General features: G+C 34.8%; 1 protein-coding gene across 1 annotated transcript in view; it reads right to left on the bottom strand.

The window, feature by feature from the left end:
- The window catches only part of LOC149776999 (carbonic anhydrase-like), a 39,599-nt gene extending 17,847 nt beyond the window's left edge, over nucleotides 1-21,752 (bottom strand). Inside the window, exons 1-4 of the mRNA XM_089941754.1 lie at nucleotides 21,425-21,752; nucleotides 11,815-11,844; nucleotides 5,804-5,971; nucleotides 2,288-2,433 (exon numbers count right to left, since the gene is read on the bottom strand). Of these exons, the coding sequence (XP_089797880.1) occupies nucleotides 2,288-2,433; nucleotides 5,804-5,971; nucleotides 11,815-11,844; nucleotides 21,425-21,506 (426 nt within the window). The 5' untranslated portion in view covers nucleotides 21,507-21,752. The remainder of the gene's footprint in view (nucleotides 1-2,287; nucleotides 2,434-5,803; nucleotides 5,972-11,814; nucleotides 11,845-21,424) is intronic.
- Nucleotides 21,753-24,307: the final 2,555 nt, after the last annotated feature.

Raw genomic sequence — 24,307 nt, 5'->3', positions numbered from 1 at the left:
TATCCTCCTTGATATTTGGATAAATGTGTTCTAGGACGAAGTACAATGAAACCGATAATAGTACACATTTTATGAAAGGCAGCAAATTAACTGCCATTTGGTTAAACAGATTTATTTGGCTTTTTGTATTGGCTTGTATATAATGTGTTGGGCTATAATATTGCTTCATATTGATTATAAGGAGACTGTTAAAAGAATGACTTTAAAAGAAAAATGAATTAATAAAATAATTATGTGAAGGGACAATGCATTTGTTTGTTAATTGTGCATGTTGGTTTATTTGTATGTTTAGAGAGAGAGAGAGAGAGAGAGAGAGAGTATGTTGTGCAAGTTGCAATATCCTATTTCAAGCTGAAAAAGTACTGAGTCATATGAAAATTTGTCAGTACATTTTTGACCCCACATTTTTTTTTACCCTCAGTTCTGACACCAAGGTTTTTCTTAACCCTCAATTTTACACCCCTAGGGAATACACTGCACAGAAAGCCACATCACTGCTAAGGGAAAAACCACTGACACAATTGTGATAGGACGAATATAAAGAAACATTCCCCACAAGAGTTATCAAAACTGCTTCAGCCGTTCTGAAGAAGAAATTTAAAACAGATTTTGTATATGATTCCTACGAAAACAATACTGTTGCAAGTAAAGTGACTCCGAAAAGTTTTAGCAAAGACTTCCTAAGAAGCATTCCTGGCCATTTTGATATGGCTCAAAATGAATTACATCAGCCGTTTTATAGAAAAAAGTAGAAGAATTTTCCACATTGTTGATTAGGAAGCCATGTAGTTGCAAGAGGCACTCCGGATTTAATGTCAATGGAGCTTTTCACAAGAAAAATTCTCCCAAGTTTAATAAAATTAGCTCAGCCGTTCTTGATAAGAAGATAAAAATTATATTGTTTGCATGGTTGCTTGGTTGCTATGGAACCTGTACCACAACAAGAGGAGTCAAACTAGACTTGTTGCCCTAGGAACATTCCTACCAAGTCTGATCAAAACTGACTTAAAGTTCTGCAGAAGAAATGGAAGATATAGTTTGATCTGGTTGCTTTGGAAAGCATATTGTTTCTAGGATTACCATCTATATCATAATTCTGGTAAATTATATCCCATGATGCATTTCTACCAAGTTTGATCATTATTAGTTCAGTCATTCTGGGGAAGTAGCTGGAAATAAGTTTCTCATGTAGTTGCTATGATATCATCATCGTTGTAACAAGCATAGTTAATCGGCCATGTCATATGAATTCTTCCTACCAAGTTTAATTTACATCGGGTAAACCGTTCAATATAGGGAATAGGTTTTCCACATAGTTGCTATGAAAGCAACACCCTAACTAGAGAAGCCATCCTTCACAGAAATCTAAAAGAACATAACATAAAACAATACTTCTATAGCTTTTAGTTACAAATGATTCGGTCGTTCTAGAAAAGAAGTTGAAAATAATTTTATGGTTATTATAGAAGCCAGACCTTTTCTAGAAAAGCGCCGCCAAAAGCCAATTCTATTACAGCAAACCCGATGAAACAATCCTGTCAAAATGTTCGATAAAGAAAAACTGGCTCGGCTGTTCTAAAGAGGAAATTTCAAAATTAAGTTGCTAAGGAAGTCAAACCGTTGAAGCCAAGAGGGCCAACATGAACATAATACTGATCCCAAGAAATATTCCTACCAAGATTGATTAAGAGCTCCTCAGTTGTTCTGGAGATGTCAAACAAATATATTTTCACATGGCTGCCAAAGAAGTCATACTGTTACGAGAAAGCCAAGGAAAACATTCCATTCAATTTAATTAAATGTGAATCAGTCGTTCAAGAGAAGAAGCTAAAACTAGGTTTTCCATATCGTTGCTATGGAAGTCACAATGTTATTATGGATTTAGCCCGAAATCGAAAGGCTTCATTCTTGTCCAAAATGTAAGCTACTTATAAAATTTGCTAACAGTATATGGTGGAGGACTGAAGACATTGTACGGAAACAAAACAAGGAACAGACGGACGGATAAACAATGTGGATAGCATGGCACGCACCGCTTTAAGTCGGGCGAGTGTATACAAATAATAAATTGAGATGAAAGCATAATACGAGTCCGTGTCGCTCTATAATGAAGAATTTCTATTAAAAAAATTATGTGAAGAAAACCAAAATCATTTAAGTTTTACTAGAGCGCCTGGTGTAAAAAAGCTTTAATTGCTGACTGTACTCCTGACACAATGATGGAGTTCCTACAAGTGTTGTGCATCTGGTACATTTGACATGAAATGACATCGCTTTGTGAGATTACCTCCATTGGAAAAGCGGTTCCATCGAATGTGTGTTCAGAACCCCGGTCTGAAGTTCTGCCCCAGTGAAAATGCAACTGAGTAACTTTATATAATCCTGGCAGTCCACCGCCCAAGATGTAAGAATCACCACTGACATCAACTTGTACTACAACATGAAGATAGATCCAAATTACACTTGTTTTTAGCCTTAAGACTCTACTTGGACATAGTATTTATACATGACATGCTGATGAAAAAGACACACCTTTACATAACTGTGTAACTGTTTAACGACCATTTGATTATTCCTGGTTGACTGGATGATTTATTCATCGCCACATCTTGATGAATGATATAAAAATATGAAATGAATTGTAATGGAAAACATTGTATACTCCGCGAGATGAGCTTTTAGTATATCATAGGACATAACTCAACGACCCTTAGGATCGCAATCAGGATCTTGACCTAAAATAATGATAATAATAATAATAATAATAATAATAATAATAATAACGAGGACTTTGTATAGCGCCTAATCTTTAGAAGTTCTAAGCGCTTTACAACATTAGACAACACCTATAAGATACAAAAAACATATAATGATATAATTACAAAAACAAACACCATGAAATTAGAAAACATTAAAAAACATGGTGAGAATATTTAAGGTAGGAAACATTATTAGGTCTTTAAGTTTGTTCTTGCAGTCGAAATAAGTGAGTTTTGAGAGCACTCTTGAATGGGATCACTGTGTCTTTGTGTTTAAGTTCAGTGGGCAATTCATTCCACGTTGATGGGCCCTGGTATGCAAAAGAACGCTGTCCATATGACTTTGTTTTTATAGTGGGAATGATGAGTATACGTTTGTCAGAAGAGGAGCGTAAGTATCTTGCTGGTGTGTACACATGGGTGAAGTCTGATAGGTATGTTGGACTAGAGTCCGTCAGTGAAACGTAGCACAGAGAACAAATTTTGTGTTTGATTCTGGATCGAATGGATAGCCAGTGTAGGGTACAGAGCAGCGGGGAGGTGTGCTCTGATCGTGGTACTCTAAGTATGATCCGAGCAGCTGTGTTTTTAACTTTTTGAAGTTTCTGAAGCAGATATTGAGATGAACCAGACAGAAATGAGTTACAATAGTCCAGTCTTGAAAGTACTAATGAACACACAAGTGTTTTAGTGGCATCAACTGAAAGACATTTACGAATGGGAGGAATGGATTACATAGAGAATATTTTGCATGCACTGAGTGAATACAGATATATTTCATAGAGTGGTTGAAAACTCATGAGTTTTTCACCCACAAGGTGAAATGCATTCGTTATTCTACAAGCAATTATTTTGGTATTATTATTTTATACTCAGTCGTATTGGCTAGATAAAGTATATAGACTGTAAAACTGGTAGCAGGTTTCTTAAAATGTACTGCGCGACAATGTCCTTTGTACACCGTTATGTTCCGCTGTGATTTGTGTATATTCGCACAGAAAATACGATCAGTAACATAATTCTCTTTCAAGGTAGAACACACACACTCATTCGCACAAACACAGCTATAAATAAATATAGTTTCAGTTCAGGCACTTCTACGTAGCAGGTCACCATGGTTACCGCCAGATAAAGCAACTGACAACATGGCGAATAAGTTGTTTTGACTGAGTGCCCTCGATGTCTATTGACTAGAGTAAAAAAATAAAAATTCATAATTCACAATTCACTCTTGGAAATCGTCTGATTCATAAAATGAAATATGTTTTTGATATTCATGTTAAAATGTACATTGTGTAAAATTATCGAAATGTAAGTCATGACCTAATGGGCCCATTTGATAACATAAGCAAGAGTGGTACAGGGTGACAGTTAAGTATCTGATAATGTTATATTCCATAATATGCATTATGTGAGTTAAACTTTATTGCAACAAAAAAAAAAAAAATTGATGAAGACATTCAGTAAAGAAAATTGCTTCCTCTTGACCGCATGGACCCAACAGGGACATAACCAAGCATGTAACAGTGGTTTGTGGAGAAATTAAAATTGAATCATATACAATAATACAGATCATGGATATATACCGATTAGAAACAAAATCAAACCAGAGACAACATCTGTATAGGACAAAAATTAAGTCTGGGGCAAAAATGATATGGGCAAGTGTTCATATAAACATAAGAGATGGAATAAAACTCTAAAAACTTGAAAGTGTCCTACATTTTGATCTCGTAGCAACACCCAGTGACTTGACGCAGGGGTAAGAGTGTTAAGGGGAGGATGGTAAACGTGTAATATTACACTGAAAATATGATGTGAATATGGTAAGGTAACTTTTAAAATAACACGGATGAAACACCTTTAACCAAACACTTTAATGTGTTCTACATGTACATCTTGACAATTTGCGAAAGTACAGGACACGTCATCGATTCAGCAAGTGCTATTCGCTGAAATTGTCTATATATAGAGAGAGACACAGACAAACAGACAGACAGATAGATAGATAGATAGATAACTGCTATTATTAACTTATTGCACTCGGATGTCATCGTAGCCGTAACACTGTATAAAAGAGAGGCTTCTAGATTATTGAACCTAACAGAGATGTCGTTTGGCTCTTGGACCAGAAAAATGAAGAGTTGGTGACCCTGGTTATAATAAAATGAAATGAGTTCATCTTGAAAAGTACCGCTTCAGAAAGCAACCAAAACAATCAGTCCAAATCAGCGATGTGAAAGGATTCTGTTTTAGATACAGCAACAAAAACAATTGGCAGTTTTACTTTCCACCCAGCTGTCTGTTTGCACGCCAATCACTCATAACTTCAACGATAAGTCAGGAAACCAGGTTCCAAGGCAATAGTGCCTGCTGGAACAGGAGTAATAATGGGTGTAAGAGGTATAAAAGTTCAGAACTTGAGAAGAAATGTGTGCTTAACCAATCAGAACTTGAGAAGAAATGTGTACTTAACCAATCAGAACTTGAGAAGAAATGTGTACTTAACCAATCAGAACTTGAGAAGAAATGTGTACTTAACCAAACAGAACTTGAGAAGAAATGTGTACTTAACCAATCAGAACTTGAGAAGAAATGTGTACTTAACCAATCAGAACTTAATCGTGTGATGTACTAAATTTATATAGGAAGCAGATCTGTGAAAATCAATTTTGTAATGCAACATAAAACAATTCTTGTTTACGTGCTGTTTCAACCTTAGCTTTCTATTGACAGAAGCTTAGATTCGCTCATATTTGAAATGCATGGTTCATCAGATCAATGAAGACCAAGAATATAGTAACATTCTTTTGACGTCAAAATGTATGCCGCATATTAACTGCATGTAAACATTGGTGTAGCGGGATAACATTTCAAAGCGATAACATGTATGTAAAGGGGACGTGACAAACAGACTGAAGCACAAACATACATGTTGATAGACAGAGGGTTTTAAATACCCAAGATCCTTGAGGTCAAAAATAAAATAAAATAAATACACATGTCCTTTGTCTGTTCAAAGTATGGAAACTATTAATACTCACACGAATGTCCATTATTCTTAAGCGTATGCACACGAACATCATCGTAACCGTAGGACTCTACAAAACCAAGGTGTCCTGCATATTCAACATCTTCTTCCCTTGGAATATCGATAGGAGACTGCCATTTCCCGGCACAGCTTTCAAAATGCTGCGACCAATAGGAGGGACCTACAAAGAAAATATATCCACCTAATTCCTGGATCGATTGACAAGACCAGATATGCCCATTGGCAAATCATTCAAAATAAAATCACATTTTTAAAAAAAGAACAAAATTGTTCATAAAATCCTATTTAAATTAATTAATTTCAATGTCAAGGATTTTCTTAAAGTTTTGCAAAAGAATTGATGAAAAATCCCGAAGCTATGCTATGGTTATTTGAATCTGTATCATCATCATCATCAGCAGCAGCAGCAGAAGCAGCAGCAGCATCACCATCAATCTCGTAACCCAAGAGGTCGTTGGGGCACCACAGATGACTTCACAGCCAATTCTCTTCATCTTTCCCTGTTCTGTACTGCCCTTTGGGAATCTCCAAACCCATGCCTGTTCACTCTTTAATGTTGTCTTCCCAACTCTTGTTTTGTCTGCATCTTCGTCTGTACCTTCGCACTGTGCCTTGCAAGATTGTTTTTGGCAGTCCAGATAATCTTGAGACATGACAGCACCACTTCAGTTTACTTTTGCTCACAGTGGTCAAGAGGTCTTTATAGGGTCCAAGGGCTCTTTGGATCCAGCTGTGGACCTCTTTGTTGGTCACATGGTCAATGTATGAGATGCCCAAGATCCTGCGGTAGCATCTCATTTCGAAGGATTGAATGACATGGGGCACGATTATTTTGCCCACCCCGTGGGATACTATTTGTCCACCCCGTGGGATACTATTTGTCCTCTTTTTTAATTTTGACATTCTCCCCTCAAAGGATTTACAAAGTTACCCCCTTTTCCCATTGTAATTTCATTGGTTTGATATTTTTAGATTGACAAACCAAAACCACACATTAATGTCAGTAGATAGGAGTTATTCCCATCCCAAGAAAGAAACAGAGGTAAAAAAGCAAGCCCAAAAATGAAAATAATCAGTGCTCACTGATTTGTTACTCATGTTAAAAACTGAGGCATAATACTGTCTACCAACCAGGAAACGCGTTAAATGGAAATAGACAACAAGATCTGCAGAAAGAACTGAAAAAGCATTGCTAATATCGGCCATCAAAACGATTCCGGATTTTTAAAAAAGATAAAATCAGTTAAACTTTCTATTACGACTCAAGCCAAGAACATCTTTCTTAGTCAAACAATAGAGATACACGTCAAGCTTGCTAAACCTCATTATTGCCCCACGTGATAAACATGGGGAGACATAGGTATCACGTTTACAAGAGCGATGGTATCTGAGTAGTCAGCGGTAAAGGTTTGGTGTCAAGTTTTAGTTAGCCATTCACGGATGGTGTGGGGAGAGTGTTATTTATTATTGCACCAAATCACGGAAGATAATGGAGTCCTTGAAACATAATGTACTATGAATATCACCTCCTACATAAACTACGCGCGCAGCACTATTGAACGAAGTGTATCAGTTGGGTCGTATATATGTGCCATTATCGGATTTCACGCGGCATTGACACCCTGATATGTTGTTATACTTTCTTTATACCAGAACCAATATAAAATGACCAGCATTCCAAATGATGTGCGTATTGACTGAAAACATAATCGTTTTAGATTCGACGGTCGCTCATAAGAATCACAGAAAATATTATTCCAGCTTTTTAATTCCGTATAAATTTCCGTAAATGTCTTTGTCCAATAATTATCAGAGCACTTTTGTATTTCCAGGGAAAACACATATATATATATATATATATATATATATATATATATATATATATATATATATATATATGAACAGTATACTATACACAGGTATACACATTTTAGCATATCCGAAGTCTTATATAAATACGTAGAATAAAACATACACATATTTTATTTCTGGACTCAATGATACAGTTCTCTACTGGGAGGCTTTAATATATTATTCCAGCTGGTCAAGAACAAATTTCTTTAATGAGGCTTTAAACGAAGCAAGGGAATTTGAATTACGTATCCTCATGGGTAAAGGATTTCCAAATGGCAGATGATATAATAAAATTATGAATGTACTTTTGAATAGTTAGTTTTCGATCACGGAATCTGGAGATTGTTGTTAGTTGTTGATCGGAGATTACGCTCACTACTTAGTGATCTTACTTCAAGTGGGTTAGAGATATAATTTGGAAAAAGATCGTTTAAAGACATAATTCATGATTCCTTTGAAATAAAGAATATGTTTTTGTAAAGATAGCTTTTGTAGATGTGAAACGAAAAACTATTATTTTGAGTACCATTGACATATGCATAACCTAAATTAGAATTGCAAAGAACTAAATAGAATGTTGTATTCCACAAAAGAAGACTTTGCATTTTATTTACTTTGTACATAAAATTCATATTCAAGGTCAAAATGTATAAATATAAGTTATATATTGATTATGTGAAACTTAGAATAGCTTTGATTTACCAGAAAGAAGATATTAGCTTTAAAAATTTCACGTGGCATACATTAAGTGAACAGTTAACTTTTTACTAAAGTTTATACCGGGTCATGAATTTTGTATCTTTGTATCTTGGCAGGTTTTCAGAAAATTTCTTGCCTCCCTCCCTCCCCTTCTCTCTCTCTCTCTCTCTCTCTCTCTCTCCTTATCGTTGCAGAAAAACGGTTTATATTGTTTTTTTAATCATACAATTATGTGTAAGAAACATTTTTTATGTCATGTATTTTCTTTTTTATACGAATGGCCTAGGATGGTTCACCGACTCATGACCAGCCTATGACAGGGATAATAACTTTTTCCCCAAACTGCTATGCACATCTACATGTGTTGGTAAGAATTAATTCTCGGAAATAAAGAATCGAATTAACATTCCAGGAGCAGATGAGTATAGAGCTGAATTTGTCAAATTTATTTGGAATGATATGAACCCTTGTCTTCCTAAATCACTTAAGGAGGCTTACAGCCAAGAAAAAACTATCAATTACACCAAGAGAATGAATTATTACTTGCATCCCATTCGATTACTAAGGCAATTTAAATAACTGTTGACCAATTTTCTTGCTTAATGTAGACAATAAAATTACATCATCTTCTAATGACTATCATATTAAGCCTTTCTGAACACTATACTTAGTGAGACACAAAATGATTTATATCAGACACCTAAACAGGCGACTGTTCAAACCTTATATATGTCATCTTCCAAAAGAGTGAAGAGGGTGACCTTAGGGGTCTTCTTTTATTAATTGATTCTGAAAATGTGATTGATTCTTTAGAACTGGCCATTCATATATAAACCTTTGCCATTTCTCAACTTTGGTAACTCTTTCATATGTTGGTTTAAAACCTTCTACACAGTTATACAAGCTGTGTAAGCAATGATGGCTATATATTATCGACTCTCGAAGGGAAGATGTCAAGGGTATCCTCTTTGGCTATACGTCCTTATTATTGAGATTGAATTGTTAAGTTATTAAATATTACACTAACGTTACTGGAATAAAAGCTCATGACTCGGAGTTTTTGATAAGGCGATATGCTGACGAATAGTCACATTTCTGACTAATGACCAACTCCACTGGAAAATGTTTTAGATTTCTTTGGTAAGTTTAAATATTGTTCTAGTTTAAAAGTAAATTTTGAAAAAAGGCACAATCAATATGGTTTGGACGTTACTATAAATGTTGTTGAGATTTGCTTTGAGGAAGAAATTTTTACTGGATTCATATGGAAAATTCAACTTACTTCAATCTTCTTTGATCTTTGATTTCACTGCGATAGATAAAATCTCTATTAAAGTTTGCAATGATAATCAATATTATATGAAAACTACTGAGTACCTGGTGTTCGCGATATCTTTCATATACAGGTAAATTTATCGCACTTAAACCCTTGGTACGTCTAAGCCTTCTCCATCCTTTTACTGTTTTACCTGGCTACCAAAATGTATCATTCCAAAAATAATTAAAAATCTTGTTTAATTTACTATAGTGGCACCAGAGACAAATTAAAAGATCCATTATTTTAAATCATATCGATGAGGGAGGTTTCAGTATGCCGCATATAACATCATTTTAAAAACTATTCCAGATATAAACTACGACACCTACGAATCAATTTAATCCTTTCTTGAAAGATTCCTTGTTACCATTGACATATCTGGTAGAATGCGATCCTACGACTTGCGAAAATATTTCTGTTCAATCCAAAATTTAAGGTTGATAGAAAATTATCTTCCTCATAAATATATATATATATATATATATATATATATATATATATATATATATATATATATATATATATATATATATATATATAATTTGTTTAGTATTATGATATATTAGATGATATCCTTCAAGGATGGAAGTGTGGACCTGTAACATGGAAAACCTACAATTTGCTTGAAAATGAAATATTATTTCTATTGACACAGTGTATGAAAAGATAGGTAATGCATGTAACCCCTTTTATATTTAAGTTTTGGAACTGACCACAACTAAACCAAATCACAATATAAAGGTAAACAATTAATATTAATGTGTGGTACATATCTATTTATTTACAGAGATAGAAATAAGTGCAAATATACCCCAAACAGAGCGGAATGTGCTCTCCCTGGATTCTACAAGAGAACGCTTGATCAGATTAACATGGTTTTAAAAATAACAAAACTATTATCATACAGGTTAGAGAATTTTCAATTCAATTCGTAATCGACGGATCGTACGGTACCCACTCTTGCCAGCGAGCACCAACTCCTACACCATTTCGATCCTGCAAACATCACCAAACTAGAATGCTACAAAGTCACTGGTATACGGCATTCATGCGTTGCAGACGAATCCGCATATAGACATAGTAATATATTCTTCTCTAAGTTGTAGTTGTTGTTGTTGTAGGGTTTAACGCCATTTTTCAGCACAAGATAGGCTATACATGGCGGCCAGTATTAATGGTGGAGGAAGAACCCTAAAACCCCGGAAAGAACCACCGACCCACGAGAAGCTACTGGCAAGCTTTCTCACATAACCACATTAGCCGAATCCGAGACTCGAACCGACGCAGACAGAGGTGAGATGGCAGTGATCCGTAACGGTGAGCGCTTTAGACCACTCGGCCACTCGGGGCCCCTCTTCTCTAAGTAAGTTTGGGGTTTAACACCATTTCTCAGCGCAAGATAGGCAATATATAGCGGCCACTATAACTGCTGGAAGAAGAAGCCCGGAAAAGCCGAAATAATAACCAACGACCCAATGAAGGTGATTGGGAAGCTTTCTCCCATCCCCACTTTGGCCGAGCAAGAGATTCGACCCCACGCGATAGCATGATGGCAGTGATCAGTGAAGATTAGGGCTTTAGACCACTCGGCCACCCGGGACTCTATCATGGTATATGATGAAATATAGCATAACTTCGTGCAAGTTTTAACAAAGAGACTGCTCATCAAATATTATATCCAGGACAGAAATAGTATAACCGGCATGGAAAATTTTGTAGACAGCGCAAACATTTTCATTGCTGACCTACTAAAGCAGACGACTAGAGTCTTTTGTTATGGACCTTCCTGCCTTGCTATTACTAAAAAGTAAAAACATTCATTGTCGTTCAGCCTTTATTTTGTATATAATTGTACTTATCTGTTGCTAACACAATGTACACTTTGTGTAGTACTAGTGTTTTTTGTGTTTTGTTATGTTGTCGTTTGTGTAACGATCTTTTGTGGCTTTGTGTCCTTGAAAAAGGACTCGGTAGATTTCGAAAGCTCTAAATATAAAATGCTAGTGACAAAATGGAATAGTTTAGAATGCACACTGAATCTTGTGTGACAGCGTTTTTATTATTTGTGCGAATGTCTTGACTTACAGTATGTAAATGTCTAATTAAATATATTAAGTATATACGTAACTTACCCGAGTCACCGTGGTATCCCCAGTGAAAATCTGAAAGGGAAAAAGAGCATTTCATACAAGAAAATTACTATAAATCATAATCGATGTAATGGCTATTTGACAACAGATGTAAGTTTCTTTCACATTTATTTCTGTATATTTGAAATTCATTTCAAATTACACACCACAATCATGAGCTCATTGGATTGTTTGCTTGATTATCTGGTAAATCACTTAAGGCCAGTATTTACTTATTCGTTATCATGGTTTTGACGGGTTTACAAACTTGTGTTCATCTTCAAAAGCCATGGCTGCGTACACATAAAGTTATAATAGTGTCGAATAATGTCAGCACTTGATTAATTTAAATGAATTGCATTTTCTGGCTTTTGAATAACTCCTATGTACAATAATCACCACTTATACTGTATTTGAAAATAAAAAATTAAAAATGCATCGTGCGGCAACTGTTTATGTCAAGTGGATGATGACAGGGCATTCTTTGTTCGGTACGTCATTCATTTGTAGCTATGAAGATACTCTCAAACTTTCTCACATACACAAATGGGTCGAGGCCGAGACTCATACCCAGGTGGACAGATTTGAGATGTAAAAAAGCAGTGTAAATGACAACAATCTATTTTTATCGATGATATCATTTTCCCATTTCGCTTCATGTCAAAATGAAATTGAACATGACATTTGTGGTACCTATTTAAAGGGTGGTGTAGTCTGGATATCGGGTGAAGTTTATCAGTTATACTGTTTTCTTTATTTATTAAAGATCATGAAACATCCTCGTAATCTACCGGCAACATCTGTATAAAGTTAGACAAGTTGTCTTTTTGTACTGCTGCTGACGATATGGTTTTATTTGGGAGGGACTGCAAAAGCGTAAGGATAATTACTGTAATAAATGGAACTAGATTTTTCCTTGATTAAACCAATTTTATGGTCTTTGGAAAAGTAGGTCCGCTAAAAGAAGAGAAACTTTGGAATATAAAAGGAAATAATATTTTCATGGTTGATATATTGGTTGATAAAGCATTGAAGGCAATAAATTCCCTTATTGGTAATTTGAAACAAGCTGTTACTTAGCTTATAATGAACACTGGAAACATTGATATCTGTATTGTCCCATTCTTAAATTATACTGCAGATGTATGGGATTTTTACCTTGTTGAGGCACTTGAACGTGTACGACGGTGTTTTACAATATTTGTTAAATGTAAAATTATATAACTCTTATTACGTTTTATATGGTGAACTTAGAAGTATCCTGCCTATATACTTACGGATGATTAAGTTAGTTAAGTATTAGTTTAGATTTAAAAGTTATGTAAATATTGTACTGAGTACTGTATGTAGAATACTATTTATTGAAAGTGAATCAAATAATATTGACTGGGGTACACACCTGGAAAATACTCAAAATAGATTAGATTCTGGTGATGATTGGATGTTTCTCGATACTGTAAATTGCTCCAAGTTTATTCCAATTTTTTTAACAAATTTGTTACATAAGTTTTTCTGTCAGACTTCAATAATAAATTGAAAAATTCTAATAAACACGCAGAACTTAAAGTATACAGGGGCTAAGAGTTAGAGAATGCAGTACACATTACGTAAAGGAAATCATGGAACATAGGTATATAGTTCACATGAAAGACTAATTGTAAGACAATTTTAACCTACTTCATTGATCACTTTCAAAGTTTGCTAATCTTTTTTTATTTTCACAGAACAAAATATGAGTTTATAACCACGCACAATGCTTACTTATATGTTTAATAAATAAATACAAATTACGCATAAGTCGTCTTCACACTTGCCGTCTTTTTCATATTATTCGGTCATTATTTATCACTTTGGTCTGTATAAGTGCCAGTCCTTTTACTTTTTTTATTTGAGCATTGGCAATTTGTTTTTAGAGTGTGACAAGATTTTATGTTATAAATAATTAAATACAGAATTCACAACTGGCAAACATTGCAAGGACAAGAAAGGTTCTTTATGCTTTGCAATATTTCTCGAATAAATATAGTTTCCTCTTACAGTGCTTCACTCACTGGAAACTGCCTACGAATATAAAATAGATCATTGAATTAAGCTGATAAAGCCTCGTCTCGTACTATCTTTGTTTTGATGACGTGTAATCTAATCACGATTATTTTTAATCTCATAGGAAAGGCCCTGGATATCCATTTATTACATAAGACTTTGGTGTTGGCTGTGGTTTACGGATTTAGTTGTTCTGCCAAAATGTCAAAATGTTCATAGAGGATATCTAGCATGCTTGAGTAGATATTGGGAAATATTTCACGAGTGAAGTGGAAACATTGCATTGTCACTCGTGGCGATGTTTCCTTATCTGTACTCAAAATGTAGCTTTTCTTTTTATTGTATACCTTTCAAGCCAAACAACTTCTATTTACATGGATTTGTTTCTCCATTCTTTGTCAATGCGACTAGCAGCTGCATTACTAAATCGATGAAAAGAAGTTATGAAATTTTATAATAATTTTAGGACAAGCACATTTTGCAAATTTAGATTGTACATATAATGCTTCAAATTGTGTTTTGTCAAATTAATGAATGCTCCATACGAAGAGAATTTGATGTTTTTGGGGTTTTTTTCATGTCCTGATTGTTACATTGAACATTACCGTTGAAGCAAGACAGAACATTCCAACAGACTTCCAAGCGTAGCATAATAGATTGTAATGAATGTCAGTTTACTTGTATTAGCATCGCTGTTTTTGTTTATTTATGCATTCAGACGTGAGTTTTCATGTTGGCAAGCTTGAAAATTGTATCAAAATTGTCATTTTTCACTTAATTTTTGTTTGAAATCGACACCAATCAATGATCTCTATATCGTTTTCAGACATGATTACAATTCTGATAACAGATAAAACTGCTTGTTAAACCATTTATTACCATACGTAATTAAGGGATTTTCTTAAAAATGTGTACCCTTTGTCGTTGTGTGTAACATGTATATGATGCTATACGTGTAATATAATATCGAATAGTCACATGTCACGTAAGTTCAGTCACTGCCAATTTAGCTGATTCGTGTGGAAACTTAATTATAAAATGTTAATACTTGAAAGCAACAATTTTTTGTTTGGGGTTCAGTTTTAGGCATTCTTGAGGGCGCCTTCCCGTTGACTACATATATGTATACTAGAGAGTCAACATTCTTGATAAATTTTAAGATCATCTATTTAGCCTCAGAGAGAGAGAGAGAGAGAGAGAGAGAGAGAGAGAGAGAGAAGAAGAAGAAGAAGATGAAGATGATGATGATGATGATGATGAATTATGCATAAATATGGAAATACAGTACTGAATAAGATGCAGACATATTAAATGAAAAAAGTAGTTCCGAAAGCGATATCGCCACTATGGTGATATAATTTTTCTCCCACTGATATATTTCAACATCTGACTATGAACTATTTCATAAAAGACTTTCATACGTAAGTTTATGTACTACCACGTTGGGACCTCTTTTAAAAATTGGTTTGGGGGCTATTGGTTTTAGCTAACCTTGTCATTGACACTCTTTTGTCTGATTGCAAGTACAACCTCATCACCATTAAAACGTGGAAAATGTGTTTGGACAGACATTAGCTTATTAATAACAGTACCTGACAACTCTCTAAAAGTAACTAGCTATTTCAAAGAACCGGTACTACTTATGAAATATCTCAGAAACGAAGCACGCTATTCAATACCTTGCAACAGTGCATATTACACAATCGAGTATCTAGGCTCAAATCCAAGTTAAATACTCGAGTATCTAGGCTTCCGTGTAAATCTGGCGTTATACAACAGACAAAATAAAGTGCATCGGCTTTTTCTACACATACAGTGCCCTAGATCTCTATTAACACGGAGAATAAACGCTTACTGATATTATCCATCTGTAAAGTGGCGACTTTTCAAAACATCTACATTATTTGAAAAATGTCAAAGAACATGCATATGCATGCCAGAGAACAAAATAGGAAATAATATCACAACATGCAACCTTCAATCCTTCAATATAAATTAAGAAACCCACGTACAAATCTTCACCGCTGGCTACTAACCAGGAACGGCATAAGAATCTAATGGATTTAAACGTTATATTAAAGATTTCGCTTAAAATATAAATGCTTTATCCATACAGTAAATAGCTAATAACCCCGATAGAGTTGTCAACATTGCTCAAAGCTTGCAAGAGTTTAGGTCTATGAGTTACCTAATTATTTCTATCATTTAGCTCTGTGAGTTACCTCTTCAATACTATAATTTATCTTATGTTACGTGTTTAGGCTCGAATAAGCAGTAACACAAGACAGAGTGAAAGCAACAAGCTCTGAAAAAAATATAATAATTTATTTCTCCTGGAAAATTCTGTAAAAATGAAAAAATATAAACTTATGGTTTTAAGAATCAAAACCAGAAATAATCCAAGAATAATCCACGAATAAAATTTTTGATGTCCTAATAGCAAAATGTTCTAATGATTTCAAGTTCGAGTCCCGACGAAAAATCCAAGATGGAAGACGATGACGTATTATATAATCTGTAGTGTTGAAGTCTACAGTTCCTTGCAGAAACAAGAAATATCACTCCAGTTTTGTAAATCTCAATAAATTTCTATAAAAATCTGTCCTTGTTCAACAATTTCATATGAGCACACGTATTTTACAGGAAAAAAAGAATTAATTTTTTGAATCCAAGTAATTTGAAATCACTCCAAACAGCACAACATACACCTTTCAGTGTAAAAGAAGCCCAACTACTGAGAATATCTCTCCAAAACAAAGGTTATATGTGATGGGATTTGTTTTGGATTTTTAACGTAGCTTCAACAATTTTTCAGTCATATCGCTACGATGTCTGCAATGTGACAGTGATGTCTAGCACTGGGGCATCATGCCGCAGACATGTAGCATGATGTCCCACCCAGTCACATTATCCTGACACCAGGCCGACCAGTCCTAACACTAACCTCTTAATGCTGAGCGCCAAGCGAGGCAGCTGTTAGTACCATTTTTGTAAGTCACAAAGGTTATATCGTATTCTAAAACTCAAAAAGGGGTCACGTGATCATGCTCCAAAACCTCGTCAAAATTATTTACTTGTTAAAGATCACGTACACCCAGTGTGGCCCTGACGAAAACCAATCATTTTACTCAAGGAAATAAAATAAAAATTATTGTTTACATCTTAAATCAGTAGTCCCATTATGACCTCGACAATAACCAATCATTTTAAAATACAAATAGAACTTATTTACGTGGTTGCTACTAATTTTGAATCAAGGTCAGGATCTAGATTAACACCTGGTATTTACTAAAACGAACAATCAAGGTCAAACTATTTTCTGGAAAAGTATCATCTCTAGTGAATAAATTTACATTACAATAACATGTAATGGAGAAAACAAACAATTAAATTGAAATAAATATATATTAAATCAGATATAATTGAATCAAATATGCATAATATTTAGATCTGTGAGTTACAACAATATCTTATATTTGTGAATTTCTACATTAGATCTGTGCGGTACCACATTAATTACCCAGATGTACAAATATTGTCTGCATAAGTTTATAATTTTTAGTCATATGCACTAATTGTCAATCACCTTCATTATTATTGAATATAATTAAAGCTAAACCATCAAGTTTATTAAACTAACAAATAATGTATTTCTCTAAGTTACAACGCTAACATTTAAGAGGAACTTGTTAGAAAATTCCAGACATAAAATTTGACCCTTGATCAGACTGGACAGATTTAATTACTTGTCTTCCTAAGTTTTTTTAGATTCCACTGCAATCCGTGACTAAGAAAATTCCTATGTTGAAAAAATCATTCACAGTTTGCCCTACTATCAGTACAAGGAGATAAGAATAGAAATGTAAAATCATATGTTTTATGTCCCACTATCAGCACAAGGAGACATAAGTTCAAATGTAAAATCATTTATTGTATACCCCATTATCAGTACAAAGAGATAAGAGTTCAAATGTAGAATCATTTATTATATTCTTCGTCTTGTTCCTATTCTTGTCCGTCATTATTTGCGTAGGTGTTCGGACTCCATAATAATTTAAAATGTCTGCACGTATGATACGATTTCTAATCGACGTTATCCTGGTGTATGGTTGATGGGTGTAATGTAGAATATATAGTATACAGTTTGGCCTTACTTCAGATGTGCACCAATCAAAAAATCCTGAAAGCCCCGCTTGGTTGTATTCGCTGTATTGGATGTCATAGGTATATTGTAAAAAAGAGGTGTTTTTTTACATTTAATATATTTAGTCGTTCACTCATTCCATTTAGAAGCTGGTATTGTTTAGTGTGGCAAAATTAATTTTCCATAAATTATTATTGCTAAAGATAGTGTATTTTAGTTTAAATCAGGCTGATTTGTCGAGGACGTGGAAAGTAACATAGAGGTATGATACAATTGTCTCCGTTGTGCATGTTGCAAATACAAACAACTTCACCTTACACATGTCACTCGCTCAGACATTCATGACACCTGTAAAGAGCCCTCTTAATAAATTAATTCGAAAAAGATTTACCTCCTTCAAAACTCTTCGCGCAGAAATCATAGGTGGTTTAAAGCAAGCTTAATGTTGGACAAAGCAATGCCGTGACAGGGCCGGATCAGGTCAAGTGTTGGGGAAGGGGGCAATGTTCCACAATTTCAAAAGGGTCCTGTCTTTCTTTGAAAAGGCACCAAAGCAAATGCCTGTGTCGATTTACTCTAAGTGTTCAACTCCCAATGAACGTGCGCGAGAATAAAACGATAATCGAATTTCAAGTGACTTGTGACTGTAATTTTGCGTGTGTGTGTGTATGTTTTCGTTTTAGCCTGGGGGTCTGGAAACCCACACCACCCCCAATCCGGCACTGCGTGGGGTGACAAAATCGTTCCAGGTGCTACAGATTCATAGGTAATTGTTATTTTCATTCAGAAGACTGAAACACTTTGCAGCACAACCGACCCTCTATCTCTGATGGTTATTCCTGTCCATAAAGCCAATCATCATTAATCTATAGTTCTTTTTACACCTGATATGTTCTTCTATTTATCTGTCTATACCTTTATGTATTTTATAGTTCGATATTTGAACCTAAACTAATTATTTATTTGTCCTCTCTCTCTCTCTCTCTCTCTCTCTCTCTCTCAGGAACAACAGGTCTTAAAATATGCTGACACTGTACATATATCGAAGCAGTGAAAATGTGCCATAAAATCCTAGAAACAAACTCCAAACAACAAGAAGTTTCAAATAATAAGTATTTCAAATAGTTTCCACACTAATTTTTCACGGTGTCATTGACTGAACTTATCTGACCTTTTTATGTTCGATATTTATTGCCACAGTACCAGTTACATTCTAAGACAAACGGTAAAATTGTATGCAAACTTCTGGACTAAATATAATTATAAAAATTGTCCATTGAGCGTTTTAACTCACAGCACATTCATAATAATGTTTGGAAACCTTTAAAATATCTGGGAAAGATGAATATTGATTGCAAACCGAAATTAAGGGACTATCGAAATTTCGGCGCAGCGTCTGTTATCGAACAAGACTGCAAGCTTGGCAACGTTATAGAATTTACGTTTGAACGCAGGAGTAAATACAATAAATCGTGAAATCCTAACTGGTAAACTTACAGCAATACAAATCTTTGTCTAAATATATCCAACCAATCTGCTTTTTATTTCACACCCCAACAAATTTAAATTGATCAAAATACTATTTATTCCCCACCCCACCAAATTTCAATTTATCAGTTTGCTATTTATTCCCCACCCCAACAAATTTCAATTTATGAATCTGTGCAATAAATGAATTAAGAGATTAAAAACAAATTCACCTTCAATGAAAACTGACTGATTAGACAAAATACTCAACATGAAATATTATCTGTCGTAAATAACTCGAAAATTTTGGAGCTTCTTCTTATTTATGTAGTACTATAGAAGTTAACTGCATTGGTAAAACGACAAAAATTCATGTACTCGGGAAGCAAAAACATTCTCCATGGTCATTAATGGCTTCGCCACTCGTGACCATGCAATGTTTCCACTTCACTCGTCAAAAGTTTCCTTATATGCGCTTAAACAATGTTGATATCCTCTTTCTATAGAATGATATCAGTTTAATCAAACTCCAGAGCTATGCAGTGCCGGATTAAGACCTTCCGGGGCCCTAAGTTCCGAAACTATTATGGTGCAAATCCGCCCAGTAAAAATGTGAAACATAAAAAGAACAATATTAAAAGCTGAAAAAAAGGTGGGAAAATACCAGTGTTGCCATCATTCCAAATCAAAATACTCGTACATGCAGATCGAAGTGGTCATATATAATTCATTCAATTTTCTCATTAAAAATTAATTGGAATTTCATTCTGGTGCTTCTGTTGGGCTGGTGCACTAAGCACGTGCTTAAGGTGCTTGATGGGTAATCAGGCACTAGAGCTGACAAAGATAAAAACTGGAGGGGCACGAGAACTCAATTATACGCAGAACCTACCGAATTTATATTCGGAAGTGCCAAAAGTATACAAAGTGTTTATCCTTGGATTCATAATATATGTTCAGACACATGAATAATGAAGGAAAATTTAATAGAAGGAAACCAATATAATTAAACAGGCTAGAAAGTTAGAATTCATTTCGAGCCTGTACCGTATATATAAAAGCAACTGCCTGTACCGCATATAATGGCAACTGCCGCCTAGCTCTCATACACCAGTAAACTAACCCATATATCCATGCGAGCTCATTCCCAAAACAGGATGGAACAAAGACGAAGGTAAAGCTTTTGGTACACCAGAACTCACTCGATAAGCTGGTGGAATTTACACCAGCTGTATGTACAAACCCACCGAATCCATTCAAACTGAATTGGTTGTTGTTGTTGTAGGGTTTAACGCCATTTTTCAGCACACGATACAGGGCTGCCAGTATTAATAGTGGAGGAAGAACCCGGGAAAACCCCAGAAAGAACCACCGAGCCACGAAAAGCTGCTGGCAAGCTTTCTCACATACCCACATTGGCAGATTCCGAGACTCTAACCCACTCAGACAGAGGTGAGATGGCAGTGATCCGTAACGGTGATAGCTTTAGACCTCTGTGCCCCAAACTGAATTGGTATTTTCATGAAATTATAATTATAAATTGAATCATAAAAACCAAACAGAGTGATTAACAAGATGGAACAGTGTGTGTGTGTGTGTGTGTGTGTGTGTGTGTACTTATTGTGCATACAATTACATTTGACATAATTTTCGACTAGTGGACGGCATACAATGTAGCAATATACTCAATAAGTAGGTAAGCGACGCCTCAGAGTTTCATGACACGTGATTGTTCAAAATTGATATAGCAAGTAATACATAATCACGTTTTAAACTATGGAAATAACAAGCGAATAGAAAATGTAAAAAAGAAAAATGTTGTTCTTTACATTGCCATTATAACTGAATGTAAACTAATCGACCTGGTTTAAAAATAACTAATTGACCTGGTTTAAAAATAACAAATCAACACTGAACGCATTAAGGACTACAGAGGGAGAGAGAAATTGATTTACTTACTTTCTGTTGCAAGGGAGAATCTAAGAATGCCGAGAACGAAGAATAGTGTTGATTCCATATTTACCCGTGCATACGAGTGCATGCTTGAATGGAAGATTGGTGGTCTATCGGATAAAAGAAAGAACACGATTTGTGTATTTGTGGTTTTAACTCCTGTGGCTTGTATAGCAGTTGAAATCTATGCAACTAGCCTTGTCACACGTATTAGGTATGAGTATACATGGTTGTATTCAACACCTAAATACTGTCAGATGAAGATGTTTACGTGTCACCGGAGAATAGCCCGCCTTAATCGTAAGCATAGTACATTATTTAAACAAGGTTACTCGACTAATGAGGATAAACCATACCCGGATATCACGTTGCAACGTTTACACAATTAAACTACTCAGCTTGATTTTCTGCATCTAAACGTTGCCAAATTGATAAACAGGTAAATGAACGTGCATGTGGCTGTCAGTGTCATATGAGCTACCCGTTCCAATTAAATTATATCTTTCTACATTTCGGAATAAGAGGACAGTTTAATATGATATTTATGTTAATCTTTTTCCGTACAATATAGATTATTTTCACGTGAAACGTGGTATCATACGGAAAATTCAAATTTGATGAGAATCGGTTGTGGCGCACATTGCCAACATTACAAATTAGGTTGATTTACTGACAGTGTTGATAAATGTTTTATTTAAACCAAGGTATTTATTTTCGAAAAGATGTTTCCTAACAAAATCTTTGAGTAGCATCATTTTCTTTTAAGAAAGCGCCATTTCAAGTTTTTGTGCCACAATACAGTTACTTGGTCATTATAGCTTATACGAAAGCATCCCATGCGCATGTCCACACAGTATGTCTGCTGTCACTACTTGCTTGCTTCATCATGTTCATGTATGAATCAGTAGGAAACAATATCACTACTATACTATATATATTATTAAGTTTTCAAATATATTTAACAAAGACGCATATTGCATATTGAATCAGGTCATGAAAAGCGGTAAAAGATACACAGCAAGCGAGATCTTCATAGGCTGAGTAACGTGCGACCTGCACATTATAACAACAGTCAACTGTTTAGTAAACCTATTCTGATAATGAGTATAAGCAATATGATCCAATAGTCAAAGCGTTTGTACACACATGAACATTTACTGATTCCTTTTCCAGACTACAGAACAATAAATATGCATTCAAAATAACAAATTCACGTGTCACAAATGCATGTATGCGTGGCTTCTTCTTTTATATTTTTCTTACAGAAGGGGGAAATGTCGAGTTTCTGATTGTTTATATTGAATGGCATCGTGATTGCAAACTGTTTACACGTTTAGAAATTTTGGTAAACTTTGCAGCGTATCTGAGCGTAATTCTGAGCTGTGTTAGTCGTAGAAGATCTGAAGAGGTAGTAGGACGGCATGTTGTCCATTATCCGCCACTTCGATGCACAATTTTGTTATCGCTTTTTCTCCGTAACCTGCATGAAAGACTGCCTTGAATCCTTACAAATATATTTATCCTAAAGCCTAGTAGTCCATAAATGAAATGAGTGCAAGTCGAACATCAAGTATGGTCAACATAGCAAAACGACAAAAAATGAATAATGAATGTTGAATGGCTTAAAATATAAGAAAAAAGGGATCTGTTTTAAATTTAAAACAAATCAGAAACATAACAAACCACTAGGGTTCAGAACTTTAAAATACAAAAGTTTTGGAGTGCTCAAGTTTAGGACATCAATGATTATTGAAATAGTTGTGTTATTGACTTTACAGTCATCAGCTGAACAAAATATTTCAGATCTGACAGAAAGCAGACAGGCAGACGGACCTTTCAAATTTGTACAAACTATGCCAATCCGTCTTCAGATAAAGCCACCGTTACTAACGACATAAACGCTGCTGTTACAAAATACAGAATGTTACCCAAACTGACATTATTCTGGCGTTGAGACCTCTTATGTTTGTACAAATGATGATGATTTGCCATCAAAAGAAGAAAAAAACTTTAAATGACTTCTTTTCTGAAACCAATGACTAGACATTCGCCAGAAATCATCTTAGCACGTAAACGTTTAAAACTTGATTAAAAATAATGCCGATCTGCCATAAAATTTAGCCACTGTTACTAAATATAGAAATACCTATAAATGACTTCCCAAGAAATGCTGAACAGAATTTTACACAAAATTTGATAAAGGGCATATTGTGAACAACTTGACCAGTACTTAAACCCTGACTCTGAATGTATATAGTGTCAATGTGATGACATTTACTAAAATATTTATGACAGAATATTTATCTTGTACATGGAGCATTCATTCCATTAAAAGAAATTTCTCTTGTATAAGGTACCATTATATTTTAGGCAAGCATTGGTATGAAATAAATTTACACAGCTCTGCAAAATGTGTTTACAAGAGACAAGATACACTGGTGCCATCTTCAGAGTCGGATGATGATTGTGATTCGGAGTCCTAGGAAATAACAGTAGCCAGGACAAAAAAGCAGAAAAAAGGAGAGTCAGAAGGACTATTGATGGAAACACCAAATTGAAATTGAATTCTTTTTTATGAAAACTAACAAAATTCCATGGAACTGTGATATAAGATGGCCGCTATTGCTTAACCGGCTTGAAGCAGCTGTTCAGATTTTTGTGCCGTTTTCATGATATTTGTAATTGTTGTCTGTCTTCGTCTTCGTTATTGTGTTCATTATGTATTGGCTGTTCAGTTCGTATGTGTTTCTCCATCTCCTTGTTTTTGGAAACGAGAACAATTAGACTTTTTCTCAGTTGTCTCGCTCAACTTGTTTTTGAACAAACCGTCATCAGATGATACTCGCCAGTCAACCCGTTTATGCTATGATGGACCCTCATTAATTGCTT

This window comes from Sinohyriopsis cumingii, chromosome 18, assembly GCF_028554795.1.
Source record: "Sinohyriopsis cumingii isolate HCF-2022 chromosome 18, ASM2855479v2, whole genome shotgun sequence".
NCBI lineage: Eukaryota > Metazoa > Mollusca > Bivalvia > Unionida > Unionidae > Sinohyriopsis > Sinohyriopsis cumingii.
Note: the sequence above shows the minus strand (reverse complement) of the source record. Positions and strands in the feature narration are given on the sequence as shown.